The sequence below is a fragment of the Lichenostomus cassidix genome, chromosome 1 (assembly GCF_008360975.1).
Source record: "Lichenostomus cassidix isolate B80296 chromosome 1, HeHo_3.0, whole genome shotgun sequence".
NCBI lineage: Eukaryota > Metazoa > Chordata > Aves > Passeriformes > Meliphagidae > Lichenostomus > Lichenostomus cassidix.
Genome location: NC_139479.1, coordinates 84,112,557 through 84,130,198, shown reverse-complemented (window position 1 = coordinate 84,130,198; position 17,642 = coordinate 84,112,557). Strand labels below are relative to the sequence as shown.

Sequence of the window (17,642 nt, the reverse complement as noted above, 5' to 3'; positions counted from 1 at the left end):
AATTTATAAAAATATATGGTTTTTCCTGGGTTTGTCCAGCTCCTGTTGCAGACACTGGGCCCAATGCCACTGACTCTGCATTTGAAACAGTGCTGAAGGAAATGGAGTTGCTGTAGTTAAAGAGTAGCATGTGCACAAGAAGAATAAGGCCTGTATTTCCCAAATGTTAGGTGTAAGAAAGGAAGAGCTAGATGTCATTTAAAGTGTCCTGCTTAGTGAGGGAGTGACACTAACCTCTAGCCCCACTAATGCTTGTAATTCATTTGGTGTAGTAAGAGCCAGCTTTAACAGAAAAACAAAACCCCACATATTCAAGTTCTACTATAAGTGATAAAAATGGCAGTGTGGGTTATGATTATTGTCCTGAAATGCTGTATCGCAAACATTTATAATACAGAAAATATAGTACTAAAGCACCTTTTAAACTGGACCTAACATTTTTATTAAGGGTGAAATTAGGTAAATGAGTTTGCCCAGTTACTGAGCAGACACCCATAGCTACTGAGTGAGCAGACCCCAATGATTTTGTGAAGATGTGAAAGAGCCAAGAAAGTACCTCAAAGCTCTGCTTTAGGTAACAGATTGACTTCATAACATAAAGGCTTTGCTAGAACAGATTGTTTAGCTCCCATTTCTGCTTTTTATCAAAGACAAGATGGAAATAGAAAACATTCAAAGATTTTGATTTACAATCCTTGTAAATCAAAAGAACAAATGTAAACAGTAGCAAAATAGAACTTAATCTGGGATCAGAAAAGAAATATTAAAGCAGAAAGTGAAAGAAGCCTGTTGGCAGGGTAATAAATCGTTTTATATTTTAAAATTAATAAAAAACTTAATATCAAGGTATAAATGTATGATTAATAGATATGGATCAAGTTTAATAATTAAGCATTAGCAACTTTTCCTATTGATCTCTTACCATGTAAACACCATGGTAATTGGTATACTATACAGCTGTTGCTAACTAATTTGATTTCTAAGCAGCTTTGGAGAGCTGCCTTAAATTGGGTTTGCTCCACAGCATCAAAGAATCATGGACAAACTGAGCTAAAGTTAACTTTCAGGGTGATTCTTAGACAATAAAAAGAAAGACACTTTATAAACACATCACAGTCCTCACACACTTTTACTGTCAAAGCACTTTGCCTGCAGCAAGCAACACTGTTCTTTAAGTGAAGCTGCATCTGTACGGATTTCAAATGAACACAGAGCTGAAAAGTAGAGAGCTCTGACTCCAATAAAAAGGAATGACTGTTTTGGATCCATAATATGTTTTCCAGCCCTAACTATAATCTAAATCAAATGCCCATCTTTCTTGCTGTTCATGCAATGCAACCGCAGCACATGCTTAAGTATAGGAAAATTGCAAGTGCCTAACAACATCAAATTGTACTTCCATCTAGTCTGGAATCTACATCAGGCAGAGGATAATACCTTCTGTTTAAACAGTCAGAAACCATTCTCCACCACTAATTAATTTAGAAACTGTTCCACCAGATCTGGCCAAACAGCTGCTGGGCATGGAGATCTGGACAATCAAACAGGTCTTTTCTGTTTCTGAACTTCCTCCCAAACAGTACAGCAATGTTAGAGACTCTTTACAATACTCTGCTAGCAGGTCTGGCACCTCCAAGGTACAGAAACTGCTGGGAAAGTATTAGGATAGCAACACACCTCGAGGGATTACCTCTACCATAAGAATCTTGCTAGAAATTAGCCCTTCAAGGCAGAACTCAATGGTATGCAGACCCCATCAAATCCCCGCAAAAGCCTTAAAATTTTTTCTTGTTTAGCTGTCTATTGAATGGAAATTCTTAAAATGGGGAATTTAAAATCATGTCTCTTCATGAACTCCTGGAATACCAAATTTGCAGGGCAGTTCTGAGCTGCTCAAAAAGGCCTTTGATTTCAATGGTTCCGTCATTTTAATGTTGCACCCTTATGTACCCCTGCTTTTCTCCGTGGTGTTCTCACCCCAAGAGACAAGCTTCTGTGGAGCTCAGGGGATTTGCATAAGCTGTGTGTGTGCAAAACACTGACAGGCATTGTCACCACTGCCTTAGTGTATGCCTGAACATTTGAAAAGGGGGCAAAAAGTCAATCAAAAGCTGGTTAATTCAAATGAAAACCAGCTTCTGGTGTATAATACACTCTGTTATATTTTGTTTGTCATTATCTCTCCAGACCAGTGACTCAGCCCTGTAAAACCTTCAGCTTGATCACAGTGTTGACACATGATAGCAGCCATTCAGCTTCCATGGACATCTATTTATGTCTCCTCGCCTCTTTTTGAAACAGGCCAGCAAGATCAATGAACCTCAGACTGGTAAATGCCATAAACACTTACATAAAATAACAGAAACTTTGCCTTTTGGCCTCAAACAAATGATTTAGCAAGTTCTCCAGGTGAATTTCAAGAATGAACCGGCTTCAGCAAAGAACTTCAGGAATGCCCAATGCCTTGTTGTTTCCAAGCAGCTCTGCCTGCCTCAGATGGGTGCTCATCACAGCTGTGTCTGAGTGTCTGTCACACAAAAAGTACTGTCCATGGTAGAATCTCTTCTGTATGGCTTTAGCTCCACACATCTGCAGGCAGGTAAGGTTTGCAACGGGCAGTTTTTAATATTCAAACAGAGGGCTGTGATGTGCCTGATGATGTGAGGAACATCCTGAAGGCCTAGATACCACTCTGAAGTATTTCCACTAACTGAGCAGTGTACAAAAAACAGATTAAATGCCAAGCTACTGCCATGGGACCTAACCCGAAGTCCATTCACTTGAATGGGAGCCTTTCCAATGACCTCAGTTTGCTCTGGAGGATGAAAACGGTCATTAAAAAGATAACTTCTGTGGTTGTTTTAACTAACAAGAGCAGATGGAAAGCAGACAAGCTCGCAACACTCATGAACTGTTCTACAGATTAGACCTCATACTCATGACTGAATTCTACCTTACCACCCAGATTGTCCCCATGGCACTGAAAAGAGCAAGGTACTGCTTACATGAGGAAAGGTATTTGTAAGAAAATGCAACTGTGCAAACACAGGGAGGAAAAACACCCCAAAAATGGAGGAAAAACAGAAATTTGTTTGCAAACAGACCAGGTTACTTAGAACAACAAACAAGTTCCTGCACAGCTTATATCAAAATGCAAAATGTCTCAGTTTAACTTAGTGAAAGTACAAACATTTTGACTCCCTGATTCGTTTCTTTTCTTTTGGGTTAGGTGATACAATTCTCATCCACAACTTGACAGGATGTAAAAAATAATTACAAATGAAAAGGTTATTCATAATTTTTAAATGAGTTAATTAGTAAACCCCGCCAGAGTCACTCATTACAGTAATTAATAATTGATTATACTTGAAATTAAACACAATTTTTCATCAAAATCTAATTAAATACCTGCCTTTTTTGCTCGCTGATTAGAACACTGGGTCTGGTAGAGACAATCTCTGCTAAATATGTTTATGCTGAACTGAACCATTGGATTTGATTTTTAATAATTGATAGTTCCTTTAGAAATTAGTAATTATGACCCATAATTACAGTGGTTCAACCTGCTCAGCATTTCTGGCACCTTGCCAGCCATCCACAGTATCTGGCAAATGTAAGTGAATTCACCTGAAAGGAGAGAATAAAAAGGATGGGAGGGCACTCAATGGACCTTCCTTTTAACAACATTAACTGTGGTTTTAAGCAAGCATGTGATCTTTGTGAACTCTGAGACAGGGTTCTGAGCTCGAGAATACCAAGTGGCAAACCAAACTCCTCTCCATCTATCAGCTAGCACACACCTCCTCCTCCAGAATGAACAGCCACCGCTGTGCTGAACTGAAGTGATTCTCCTCTGACACACTGAGATAATGTCCAAAGGAACCATGTTCAGGGTATAAGGAGAATACCAGACAAATGAGAAAGGCGAGTCCAAACGTACATAGCAAATGATGACAACTGACTGCACATTTCATCAAACTGCTGCTGATTTAATGTTGGTTAATTAATCACTCCTGTTCCTCTAACAGGAGACATAAAAGTGACCAGAGTATGATGCAAGGCAGAAGTGGAAAAGTATCAGTCATTAAAGAAGTGTATATAAAAGGAACACAGTAAAAGCAATCCTTTGTGGTGGTGCTAATTATATTCATGTGAAATGAAAGCAAAATCTTTCGATCCAGACTGAGATTTGTAATTCTAACCACAACCTTTTATAGATCATTAGTGTACAGGAAGTCACAGCAAAATCAAACAGATTCATTTGTGCTGTGAGAAATGGGCTTTTTTACCCATGATCACATCTAAAAGTGTCTGACAACTGGAGTTTGCACCACTGACAGTTTAACATAGAAGTCTAGGAATGGACTTTTAAAATACATTTATAACACACATATCAAACAGAACTGAAGAAAAAGTAATGGTAACAGTCCAACTTTACAGGCTTAAAAACACAATTTGCACTTCTAGCAGTTCAATTACTTTTGCAGCATACACTAAGAACACTTTTTTGCAATGAACATTGACAAGCCTCATAAACCAAAAAAAATTCAGATCATGCAGAGTCCAAGAAAACTCAACTGCTTTTCCACCCAAGAAGCAAATTTCACCAGCACTCCCTACTCTAAAAAGGCTCTGCTGAACCATAATCCAAACCCAGTCCTTCTCCATTCTCCTGGTCACCCTGTAAACTTCAATATAACTCGTTAAATGTCACTGAAATGGATTTGTCACCAAACAATAGAATTAAACCACATTTTTGTGTACCAGGATCTTGGTTCTGACCCTGACTCTGCCCCATCAAAGTCAACGCTGACAGACCTCGGTGTGACTGGCATTGGGACATGGACTTTACCACCTGTTTTAAAGGGAAGCTCAGAGGAAACCTGGTGGCTTTGTCTCACTCCAGGTACACTTTCCTCTGCAGAATGTAAACAGACCATGACATTGAAGGGAGTACAACTCCCTCATATGACTCATGTTTTACTAAGCCCTTCTGGCTTTATGACAGGTGTTAAGCTCCCTACCATAACATTGCAACACAAACAAGTCAACAGATGCCTTATTTCCCCGTCACTTTGTACCACAGTCTTGACCCTCTGTTTCTTAAACATTAGCACTACGGGAGGGTTTGTAGAGAAATGAAATAAAAAGAAGAAAAACAAACAGCAACAAGCTTACCTATGAAATAGGCCAGCAGGATCACCAGCGTGACTGAGATGACAATGGCACTCAGAGCAGCACATTTCCAGTTACAGTACTTATAGGGTTTCTTCAGGTTAAAGGCAGGCCTAGAAAAGGTACTTCTGGGAAGGGGCCTAGGGGGAGGTGAGTACACAGTGCTGGACGTCAGGGGATATCCCGGCGACGTTGTACAAAAAAGGGGAGAAGTGCCTCCAGGTTTGAACAGGAAGTGCCTGAGGGAAGAAAGACCAACAGCAAGTGACTCCTCACACAAATCGCTGCTGAGGGAGACACGGGGTGGGAGAATGGCAACTGCTGCCAGGACGAGGAAAGCAGCTCCACACAATGCTGGCTTGCTACGGACATGGACGGCATGCACAAAAGAGAAGAATAAAAATCAAAGGCAAGTCACACAGAGTGAAAAAAAAAACAAAACCAAACAAAAAATCACAGTGCCAACAATGCCACAGAGAACTCTTCAAGGGCAGGAGTCCCCCCTGTGGAAGAGCTGGCATTAGAGTGAGATGAATACCCCAAGCACAGCTATGACAGACTGGTGGCACGGGCAGGACTGAGAGCCTGCCTGCACTCCCACAGAAATGCCCTATGGAGGCTGAAGAGGAGCGGAGGTCGGATTAAAGAAGGGAGGGCGTTTATCAATTTATTGATCACTGCATGAGAGCGTTTTTTGTGTGGCATCGGTGAATGGAGATGGGGCAAGTGAGCTTAAGCCATTCCATAGCACCCAAATTGTCACAGAGGGGAATATTCACACTGCCCCCACCCAGCAAATTTAAGTGTCGGACAATGGCTTAGCCAAAAGCATCAATGTCCTGTGTATCATTAATGGGGGGAGGCACCTGCTTCCAGAAAGCAGTCCAGACCACCTTGGATTGAAGCCTACCTTTAAAAAAGTGTGAATTACTGTCAAAGGCAACAGCATTTCCTGTCCAGTGACACCTTGGGAGGCACCATATTTTGCCCATTATGACAAGCACAGCCTGAGAGCCAGCCTATGAGCACCTTGGGTGAGACTCATGGAAGTTAGCACAAAAAGAAAACACTGAGGTCCATGAGCTCCTGACATGAAATGTCCCAAAGGGACTTCTGTCTGCAGGAATCTTAAATGAAAAACCTGATTTTAGTGGGACATCATGACATATATGGCATTCAGATTCTGGGAATGAAACCTGGGAAATGGATTGGACTAATCTATCACCATGCTGATGTAAAACAATAATGCAGCTTGTGAGGACTGAGAAACAGCCCCAGTGCCCTTTGCACAGTCGACCATGGTTTATGGGGCCAGATTTGCAGCCAGAGTAAATGCAATCAGCATGGATTCATGGGAGTCAGTCAAGCCAGTGGCTAACACCAGATGAAGAGGTGACTCTGTTTTTCCCATGAAGTTACTTGTGCAGTCACTGGGGGAAATGTCACATGCAGAAACATCACAGTGCAGAAAAGCCACCAATTCGTGCAGTAAAATATAACACATAATTATGCAAAATGGCTGTTTGTAGTAGTGCAGCCATGGTTTTATTGATACTCTAAGCATGACTGCTGAGCATTAGAGAAAGAGCCTTTATTTCTACTAATGCTCTACATTAAAAATAAAAAATTAAGTAAGTCAGATACTATCCTGAGTTTTGAAAAGTATTTATTTAGACAGAGATGTATCTGTTCTGAGCAAAGAGGTACCTGCAGTGTTCAAGTACACCAATAGGCTCTTGTGTGAATGATGGCTACCAAATTAGGAGCTGCCACCACAAGATTCAACAGTTTTGGCACTAAGTATCAAGGTAAAAGCCAATTATAACTTAAAAGTTAAGTGATCAAAATTTGCATAAAGATGCCAGAATGTGTGGTTAAGTCAAACTCCAAGGCTTGGCTTACTTACACCACTAGCAGACACTTGTCAGATAAGGTATGTGGGAGTCATCAGTTAACAATGAAGTATCAGCCTGTCAGCACAATAAAAATTTCAGATTTTTATGAAAATTAAATTAATTTTCGTTAATTTGGGACTCAAAATTGCTGTAGGTACTTCTTACTAATGAAATTATTTTCAAAACAACAAGGGGGTAAAAAAGCCAATGGCATGCAGCGGTTTACTAGCATATTAATGAGTTTGCTATTAATATGTACAGAACACAATGCTCCAAGCCCCAGAAAGTAATTTTTTTAAGCCATACTGGAAGAGGTCAGCAATGGTGTTGCCCTTAAACATCACTGATATGACCAAATGCTTTCATGCAAGGATCATAATGACTGTACAGTAAACAGGAAGACCACGTAAGTGTCACATACCCATCATTGTAAGCACCGTCATGTCGGGAGGAGGTGAGAATGTCCATCTCAATGAGGTTGTCCTGCAATGTCTCTAGGAATGTCTGCTTTGCTATGTTTCTACATACATATGGAAACATGAATGAAGCCAGTGAGTCATGCATATATGAAGTGTGATCTTATAAATCACAATGGTTATAGTGCAGTTGTGCATGGAATTAGAATGATGGACCATATATTTATATGTATAAGATGCTACACATATACATATATAGCTTTTAAAAATGTTCTCTTCTTTATATATACATTATATATATGCATATACACGCATATAAGCACACACACCCCTGTGCATGTATAGAAAAAGTTGATGTCTTTGATCATTGCACATTATTTACTGCCAGGGACATATGAAACCTTCTGAACTGCTGGAACCACAGGACTAGATTTCTATCCAGCCCAGCTGTAATCTGGTTATACTCCTGCATCCGTGTTACTGTTACTCTGAAAAGGCACATCACAGTATCTATAGCCCACTGTGGCCCATACCTTGGTAGCACATTTGCCTCTAACTTCCTTACGGATTTCCAGCAAAAATCTGCCACTCCTTTGCTTTAGTTTCAGTTTTGGATTTGAGAATTTTTTCGTTTTCAATTTGATTAATTTGTTTTCCTTTGTGGAGTAATAACTCACTATTTAGAGTAAAATGCATATTTTCAAAATGTAAATTCTGCTCAATATGAATATTCCAAATGAAAGTCTCTCGGTGATAAGCAGATAGAAGCTAGAAACAGCTTAAGCTGTAACCCAAATTCCAAGACCAGAGTATTTGCTATAATCTGGATAATACAGGCAATGAGCAAGATACTTAGGGCCTGAACATGCAAATGCTGGGGACTGACCCTGCACACAGTAGTGGCATTTTGCAGTATCTGCCCTCCTGGTCTGTTCTTTTGTGAGTTACATTTTGACCTATAAACACTAAACTGTTTTGCACTTTTTGAGGAGAATAGCAGGAACATAAAGAATTAAGTCAGAGTAACAGCTGGGAACAAACTGTGTCTTTCTCACCTTCAGGCTTGTTTCTCAAGACCTGGCAAAAGAACATTCTTCCCATGCTTTTTAAAACAAAATACAGTCCTAATTTTGCCCATGTCTCTTTTCAGCATCAAAACTGAATCTAAGCCTGAATATGAATAAATCCCCTGGCAAAAACTAGCAGAAGAAACAACAGCATTGTGACACTTTATCACTTATGCAGGATTAAGAGCTTAGAGGGTATAAGCAACATGAACTCAAACAAGAATTCCTGTCAAATAAACTGGATTCAGGTAACATGCTAAACCAAGAGAAACCAGCCCTTTCACATTATACAAACCTTAATACTGTTTCTTCTATAATGTTCTCAAACTTAATTTTCATTTCTATTTCCTCCTCTTCCTGCTGCTAATGCCAGCACTTGTTTAGCTCAACTCCCTGCTTATGGAGGCCTCTGGGCTGCTTTGACAGAACAGATCTACTCCTTGATCTGAATGAAAGTGAAGTGACTCCTATTCATAGCTTTGGAGTAAAGTGGATCAACATGCATGAGCTGTGTGTCATAGCACTTGAGACATCAATCCATCCCCAAGTGTTTGCGGCTTCCTCACATTCCCTGGGAATGCAGGAAAGATTGGATGTTGAGTTCAATGCAAAAAAAAAGCAACATATGTGCATGCACTGAGCATTTAATGGGTAAGAGGCAAGGCATCTAGCAACACACCAATCAGTAAAAGTTCATCAGTAGTTAAAATCCATGTCAGATTGGTTCCATGAATTTCAGTTGTGGATTGTCAATAAAACAGAAGAAGGGAGGGTTATATAATCCCATAATGTATGCATTTGTAACAGAGAGGTCGCTGGGTCACCAGAGGGATTGATGAGTGACTGTCCTCCTCACGGAAGGCTGGACAGAGTCTGCTCCCTTGGAGATCACCTGTAAATCGCTGGCTACTCACAAAACACTCTCCCTTCTCAGTAAGAGTTGTGGTGGCAGAAATCTGGCCTTACATGATTACCACATGAAATTTCCTGGGAATGGAAGTCTTCTGAAAACTGTTGGTTTGTCAACTTAACGTCCATCTAGTTGGCATTCATTTGCTCCCACAAGGTCAAATGCAAAGGAACAGAAAGGAGGCCACAGAAGAAAGAAGACTAAGGAATAAATATGGGGGGAACTGACTTACCTGTCAGGAGTGTCTGCTGAGCAAAGATCTTCCCATCACAACCTTGATAATACATGGCTTTTAAAGCAACAAAAAAGGGAGCAGACAGGAAAAGAAAGAGGAGAAAGGAGAAACAGAGAAAAGGGAGTAAAGGGAAACTAATGAAAAGGAGGGAGAGAAGAGGAGGGGCTCTTCCTCTTGTAACATACAAAATTCTCAGATATGTTTACCCTGGCAGTTGTATATTTGTGCTACACATTTCTGCTTGCCTTTGCATTACAGTTTGGAAATTTCCAGGCAGCGACAAACCATTCTGAGTTCCCAGTTCTGAAAACTGCCTGGAGTCCAGGGCAGTCAAAATCAAGCCACTTCAAACTCTGGTTAAATTCTGTAACTGTAGGCACATTTCACAGCCTGTGAAAATCCTCATTTAAAGGATGCAGCTTTTTCTTGTGTTTTCTCTCTCTGTTGACTAATATGGGATTAAAAAAAACCCAACAGAAATACAATTCTATTTTCGACGTGAGATTAGTATAATCTCCTAACTTCAAAAGCCTTTATTCTTGGATTAATGTTTCCTGGACAGGATTTATATTTCTACATATTGGACATTTTATTCTCTTAGGTGATGGCCTTTTTTTTGGGTCTAGAAATCTTTCCAGTGGGGAAGATAGGGAAGATCAGTTTCATGGAAGAGGCTGAATTGGGCTTCCAAGTCTGCTAAACAGCTCTGAAGTTTGGTCTTTTACATCTACAGAATTCCCACTGAAGGAAATGGAAGACCTGTGCATGCCAGAAGAGCTGACTGTCAGAGTGGAGATTATTCTGATCTGATCTGAGTCACAGATATTCTGATCATCTGTGAAGCTCAGCCTTCTCTCTTTATGACATCATTGTAACACATTTTATTTTCTTGATGTTGTATAAGTGAAGGAACAATCAGTAGTGCTCATTTGCTGTTGGCACAAAATGACACATTTTTTTCCAACGTGCTTGTTGTCAAAAGGAACACTGAGCAAAATCACGCCATTTCTACCAGCGTGTCAAAAGCCTCACCATCAGTCTAAAGATGACCTGTTTTCTACCAAATTAATAAAATTGTTAGACTGAGGACCAAGTACAAATGTGACTGATCTGTGAATCTAGTGAAATCATCAAATGATGCAGAAATAGCTCTTCATGCAGGTAGACCTCCAACTTCCACTCTGATTAACAGCAATAATGTGACCAATCCAACCTGCAACAAGAGCAGTCTGCTTCAGATCTTGAAAAATTTTCATCCACAATGATTTCACAGAGAAGAAATGAGGACAGCCTTTAAGGTTTTGCACTACTAAAAGGGTACATTATCTCTTCTTCAAAGAATTCCCAATCTGGCTAGGAAAAGGCACACGGCTTCCTTCAGAATCATAGAGGATTATCACAAAAGGGCTGCAGGAGTGGGGCCTAAGTATTTTTTAATGTAATTTTAATAAGAAATATCACATAAAACTCAATGCTTGGGTATTTGTGCTTGAGAATTACTAACACAATATAATTACTGAAACTGTTGCCAAATCACACTTGCATTACTTGCTTGTAATATTGTCTTAATCTCTTGGATCCAGCTTCTTAGTTGAGTCTTTTTAATCAAGCAGTAACAGAGAAATTAATTATCTTTAAATGCCATAAAATGTGATATTGAGGTTGTTTTGGAACTTTCAGAGGGCCAGCAGATATAGCCCGTTTTCAAAAAGACTGACAGATGTGCTCGTTTTGAAAAAAACCATTCTCTTAGCAGAAGTTGGCAAAACTGGATACAATTTGTCCCAGGATACAGCTACAGCTATCGCTGCTCTCAATGAGATTCCCACAGGCAGTGATGTGAAAATTTTGGCCCTGTCTCAGTTTTCAGTTACTGTATGTCTTTTGCTGTCTAAAATCTTTTTGATTAGAGAAGGTTAGACAAATGAAGGAACAAAGACAGTTGAGCAAGTGCACTGTGTTTTAGGCTTGGAAGACTTCCCTCCAGACTGAAAAAGACACCATGTATGAGCGCTAATGACTCCAGCATCCCCAGCTGTTGCTCAGTAGCAAAGGAAACGGTGAAGCAAAACCTCTAGAGAAAGCAAGTGGGATCTCAAGTAGATGCACTCACCATCCAGTGGGAAGACTGAGGCTGAGTGAGTATGAGAGCTCTCTTTTCCAGAACCTACACAGAACCTGAACAAAGCTATGGACTAGAACAACTTGGTGCACCATGGCCACACCCTTCATGCATTGCATAGGTGGAAAAGAATTTCAAAGCTAAATAGAAACACCATTAACTAACTGATGCCCTGCTAACCAATGTTTCATGCTTGCTGGAGCAATGTTGGAAAAGGCAGCAGCTGACCACTTCTCATTAGGTGAAACGAGATCAACTTTTCCTGAATGATGTACTATGAAAGTACCTGCTTGATGAAGCACAGCTACAAGGCTAAATCTTTTCAATATACTGACTGATTTCAGTCTTTTAAATAGGATATTGATTTATCCTACCACATAGGAAGAAAAAACATTAAAGGAAAATAAAAGAAAGAAAACCAAGAACATTTTAATCTATGATCCTGATTCCAATTTCAAATGAGGAAAATAACCTTATGAGCAGCTGTTAAAGACAATATTTTGGTTTATGAAAGAAGAGCAATTTCCTCTTCTCCTAGTCCAAACAAAAAGACACAAGGAATGATAAATACAACACAAAATGCGTAAGTCAAACACCAGTTCACAAACTAGGTGGCTAGTTATGCAGATGTGTGTATTTTCCATAATATCCTTAGCACGCACAGTCAGAACATTGTAAGTACTACAGAGAGTGACCTACCTTGTCTCCAGTGGGATGTTACTGTTGAGTAACCAGTTGTCCTGAGCATGGGCTGGCTCTTGAGTAGTAGCTGGTTGTTCTCCAGAAAGAGAGTGGTCTGTAGGAGCTGGGCTGGGGTTGCTGCGTGGTGTGAAGTTCCCTCTGTTCAGGGAGTTGATGGAGGCTGCGTGATGCTGATTTGGGGTGTGAGCATGTGATATTGGAGGTGGTGGAGTTCGAAGTCTTGAATGATTTTGAAGATTTGGAGGATGATCTGAAACATAAGTAAAATACTTTTAAGGTTCATGATTCGAGTAGTTCCATACTGTGTTCATTTATGTGCAGACACTACTAAAAAGTATGAAGGCTGGGGTGCCACATATTCTAAATGAAACTCAAAAGGGTGACACAGCCTTGTTCCATATGTTCTAACAACACAGCATTGATCCCTGAGCCAGCTAGAAAAATAGTTCAGTCTCATGCACAAAAGTTTTGAAAGTTTAAAGCACTGCAGAAAGGCTGTCCTGACAGCCAGGTTAACTCCGATGAACAACTGCAGGCTGCAAACCGCAATCTATCTGTGGCACTGGCTTGTGATAAAGCATGAAAAATACAACCAGTCTGGAAAGATAACACATTAGAGCCATTTTATGATGGATATACAGCTCACAGAGAAGTTTGTTCTGCCTGTTTTGCCCAAGAACTTTCAATAGTTAAATCAGCAAGAAGACTGAGAACACATTTAATCATAGGCTGGGTTTAGGGAAAGCCAGAAAAGCGTGTCAGGGTTATACAATTTAACAAAATCCAATAGTTTGTACCATTAGAAATGTACTCAAACTGAGTTAAAAATGCATGTGGCATAAAAACTGAGGTGTCAGGAAAATGAAACAACATATGGTAAAGAAAGACGTAAAGATCAGTGATATGGCTACTTTGCGTAAAACTCTAAGTATTTCTTAGCCAAGAGACTGAGGAAGGTAGATTGAGGAAGACAAACAACTAGGAAAGAAGAAATAAGTGCTGATTATATCTGTATGTTTACTTTTTCAGCTAAGCATAAAGCATTTTTTTCATGTTTTTTGGAAATGAAGAAAATTGAAGTATTTGATGGAACTGGAGGGAGATTGATCGTTCAGCACACTGCATATGAAATACAGAAAACATATACCTCTCTGCTTTTAGTGGGTTCATGCTCAAAAGTCAATCATACTGTGCACTGGAACAGGTTGCCCAGAGAGGCTGTGGAGTGTCCCTCACTGGAGATATTCCAGAACTGTCTGGGTACAATCCTGCGCAATGTGCTCTAGGATGGACCCTGCTGGAGCAGGAACGTCAGACCAGATGACCCACAGTGGTCCTTTCCGACCCCACCCATTCTGTGATTCTCTAATACACAATACCTTTGTGATGCCTTATCTGAAAAGAATGTCTATCCCACCAATCTAATACCAGATTTCTGTATCATGAAAAATTAACACCCATTTACACTCTAATTAGAGACCTCAGAACTGAACAAACTGTATGTAGTCACAAATTACAAGGAATGGTATCAGATACTTGATGCTATTTTTTGAAATTTGGATTAGGACTTGGATTTAGGAGAGGAACAGAAAAACCATTCACAGTATCTCTGTAGCTTTTTAGATAGTTAAACACATTAGATAAAATATGGAGATGTGTGAGACATAGCCATCCTGTCCCTCCTCATCATTAACTATGGCTGATTATACCAGAATCTTAGGGTGCTTGAGGTGGTCTAGCAAAAAAATAGGTGATAATTACAAGGGTGCCATTATTCTGATTGAATGTATATTTACCTCTGGCTTTGTTAGGTTAGACACAGAATCAGGGTTATATATTCCATAGGGAGAACTGAGGGGTTTTAGGGTCCCAATCCGTTCTACCCTAAACCCCCAGAAAGGTCAGACACATACCTAGTGGTCTCCCTATTTTATGTCAGTACAACAGAAAACAACAAGCTCAAAAAAAGAGGTCAATACTGGTCATCTACATTAAGACAGACTTTTCATGGGAATCTAAGGAGCTATTCAGAAATCCAACTTAGCAAAGCTCAACCAAAATTAATAATGCCAATAATACTGTCCTCTGACTTGCACATCAACCAGCAAATTAAAGGGAAGAGCAATGAGCATGGACTGTACAGACAAAAAATATCAGAACTAAACCAGCTCTGACCTCAGCCTTGCAGCACCAAATGAATTGAAGTGTCCAAACATTCTTGGACTTGATATTAATGGGGACTGCTGTTTAATTGAAGTCTCGACCACTGAGATAATAAAAACAACAGTGGAAGAAACCTGCTCCTGGCTTAGTTATATTAATGACTCTTTTCCTACTCAACAGACAGGAATCAAGATAGGAACATTTTATTAAATCCTAGCTGAGGGAGATGAACTCAAATAGAGGGTTTCCAACTTCTAGGGCCATCAATCTATCCGCATTAGTAAGAACTTAATTCAGCCCAGAGAAAATGACTTGTCTATTCCAGGGCAACATACCAGAAGTTTCCAAGACCAGCTATTCAAGTTTTCAGTACAGCTCATGCCTGAGATGAATACTCTGTGCAATCTACAAAGGGGCTAAACAGGTGGATCCTGGAATACGCAACAGGCCTTCTGTGAAGTTCTCCTGCTATTGGCTGACTTTTCCTTCTGGAGGCACCAGTTTCACATTGTGAGTCAGAGACTGTTTTCAAAGATCTGTTATGTAAATTCCAATTTACACCATATTATTACAGACACATTGCAGATGCTATTATGGATAATGCTTTCGAATCAAGTAAAAATGTGTTATTTTCATTCTCTATTTTCATATCCTCCGTGATTTCTTTGCTAAGTAAAGACACCACATCTATCTTCCTCCAGTCTATGTGATTTTTCACAGGATTTTATAGCTTTTATTTCTTTTTTTCTGACATTTAGGTAGGTTTTCCTTCCAAAATGTTTTTTATTTCATTCATATACAAATTCTGAACACTTATGTCATGTTTCAGCATTACTGAATTTAATACATCTTGACTAGAAATAGTAATTATTTCCCTTGATTTCCCTTGCCTTATGATCCCCCCCTTTTTTTTTTCTTTATTGTCTTTTTCTCAAGTTAAGGAACATTAGAAATAAGGTATACACAACAGTTCAAGCTAGGAAATTTTCCTACTGAAAATTACTGCAGTTGTGCAGGATTTTTTTGATGCAAAAAACTGTCAAGGTTCTTACCCTCTGCTGTGACCACAGCTCCTATGGGATTTGCAAAGGATCATGAAAGCCCACAAAATAAATTATTTCCTAAAATTTCAACTGTTCCTTTATTTGAATATGCTTGGAGAAGCTGCAGATGCCCCACTGCTGGAAGTGTTCAAGGACAGGCTGGATGGGGCTTGGAGCAACCTGGTCTAGTAAAAGGTGTCCCTGCCCATGGCAGGGGGTTGGAACTAAAGGGTCGTTAGGGTTCCTTCCAACCCAAACCTGTGATTCTATGATTATTAACTAGACCCACAATGTTTGAGTGATAGAAACTGTGTGGTTATATTTCCCCACAGGAAGGAGAACTTAATGCTGGCTGCAATGGCTCTCTTACAATCCTGTATGTGCACAGATCTTTTATAATGGGAACATGCTCAGATCATCTGCTGTCTGTTATACAGGAACACTGTAACAGCACTGAATTTTTACAGGTCCAACCATGCAGGTGAGATACAGGGGAAGTCCGATACAGCTCTCTACATCTACCAGCAAGCCTTTACTGGGCAACAGCACCACAGGAATTCAGAAGACTTTACAGAGGAACAGGACATCATGGCCGGTGAGCAGACTGTACAAGATTCCACAAGACCTTACTTAACCTAGTATAAGATGGCTAAATGTGACTATGTGTAAGTTATCTTTACTCCAAAAGAGATAATTTTCAACATTTTCCTTCTTGCAGTTTTCCTCTTTGGTTTCTAAAACGACATGGACTTTATCATTCCCACTCTACTTTGTTGTTGGCATGAAAAACCTGACATATACTACTCAGAGGGATCAGCTGAGCTAACAAAACACTGAGGAATAAAACAAACACCTTGTAAAACACTTCTCCCCCACCCACCCAAATTTATAGTTCTCAGAGTTCTACAGTTCTCATAATGGTTCTCAGAGTCAAGCAACACAGTTCAAGGGTTGATTTTTGCCTTGAAGGGAGAGCAGATGAGACCTGTCAACAGCAAAGGAGTCTTAGACATCAGTCCCAGGCTTAGATACCAGGTGCCAATGAAAGAGCATCCCAGAAATAAAGTCCAACATTTCTGGAAGATAGGCTGGCAACCGTGGAAGTCTAAATAGCCCAAAACTTAAAGAGGACCCCATAAGCCTCATTTTCTCTAACGGGTATCCAAAGTATATCTAACATGTATTCAAATGTAAGGAAACTTTGGAAATCTGAATGCAAAAACCACCAAAATCAAGTTGCTTTTGTGTTGGTTTTTTGTGGATTTTTTAAAATTGTTTTTTACCATTAAAATGTCATTGACAAGCATTGGCTTGGTAACCACAGATAAAGCAGAGCTGGAAGATAATACAGTTAATGAAGCTTGTACTTGATACATATTAGTGAGCCTTGACAGAATGCTGTGAATGAAGAGCTGAATAAATGTGAACCATAAAAAAAATACCAATGAGAGGAGCTAATATGACAAAATTTCAATAAAAGGTCTGAACCTCATGTTCCTTTTCTCTCCCTTAATCTTTAATGAGTAGTACTGTTTTGAAATTAGTCTATGTAACAATTACACTTTCTGATTCATTAGGTTTTGGGATTGTATTCAGGGCAAATGTGCTAACCTCTGAGTGAAAAATACATTCTCATTTTTTTCCCAGCTTTTCCTGTTCCTCCACACATTTGTCACTTGTACATCTGCTCACATTCAGACAGACTGATGCCTAACTGGTGTCTGGATTAGGTACAGGAAATATTTCTCTTTACTCACTGTATATAGTGCCAGGTGGAATGAATCACTCGGTGCTCCCTTGAACTTCAGCTCCACAGTAGCTGTGATGACAAACTCAGCAGTGTGACTTCAGGCAATCGTGCTTGTACCCACTCACAAAGAAACACACCCCCAGCCCCCATCCTGCCACTCCTTG

The 17,642-nt window shown here is 39.8% G+C and overlaps 1 protein-coding gene across 4 annotated transcripts in view; it reads right to left on the bottom strand.

Moving 5' to 3' along the window:
- The window catches only part of TENM4 (teneurin transmembrane protein 4), a 917,609-nt gene that overhangs the window by 200,709 nt on the left and 699,258 nt on the right, over positions 1–17,642 (bottom strand). For 3 of the 4 annotated variants that reach the window (XM_085066138.1, XM_085066148.1, XM_085066158.1), the window contains 3 exons: positions 12,520–12,772; positions 7,492–7,590; positions 5,179–5,414 (listed from right to left, as the gene is read on the bottom strand). In XM_085066138.1, coding sequence (XP_084922264.1) covers positions 5,179–5,414; positions 7,492–7,590; positions 12,520–12,772 — 588 coding nt within the window. The remainder of the gene's footprint in view (positions 1–5,178; positions 5,415–7,491; positions 7,591–12,519; positions 12,773–17,642) is intronic. The other variant, XM_085066166.1, reaches the window with a different exon arrangement.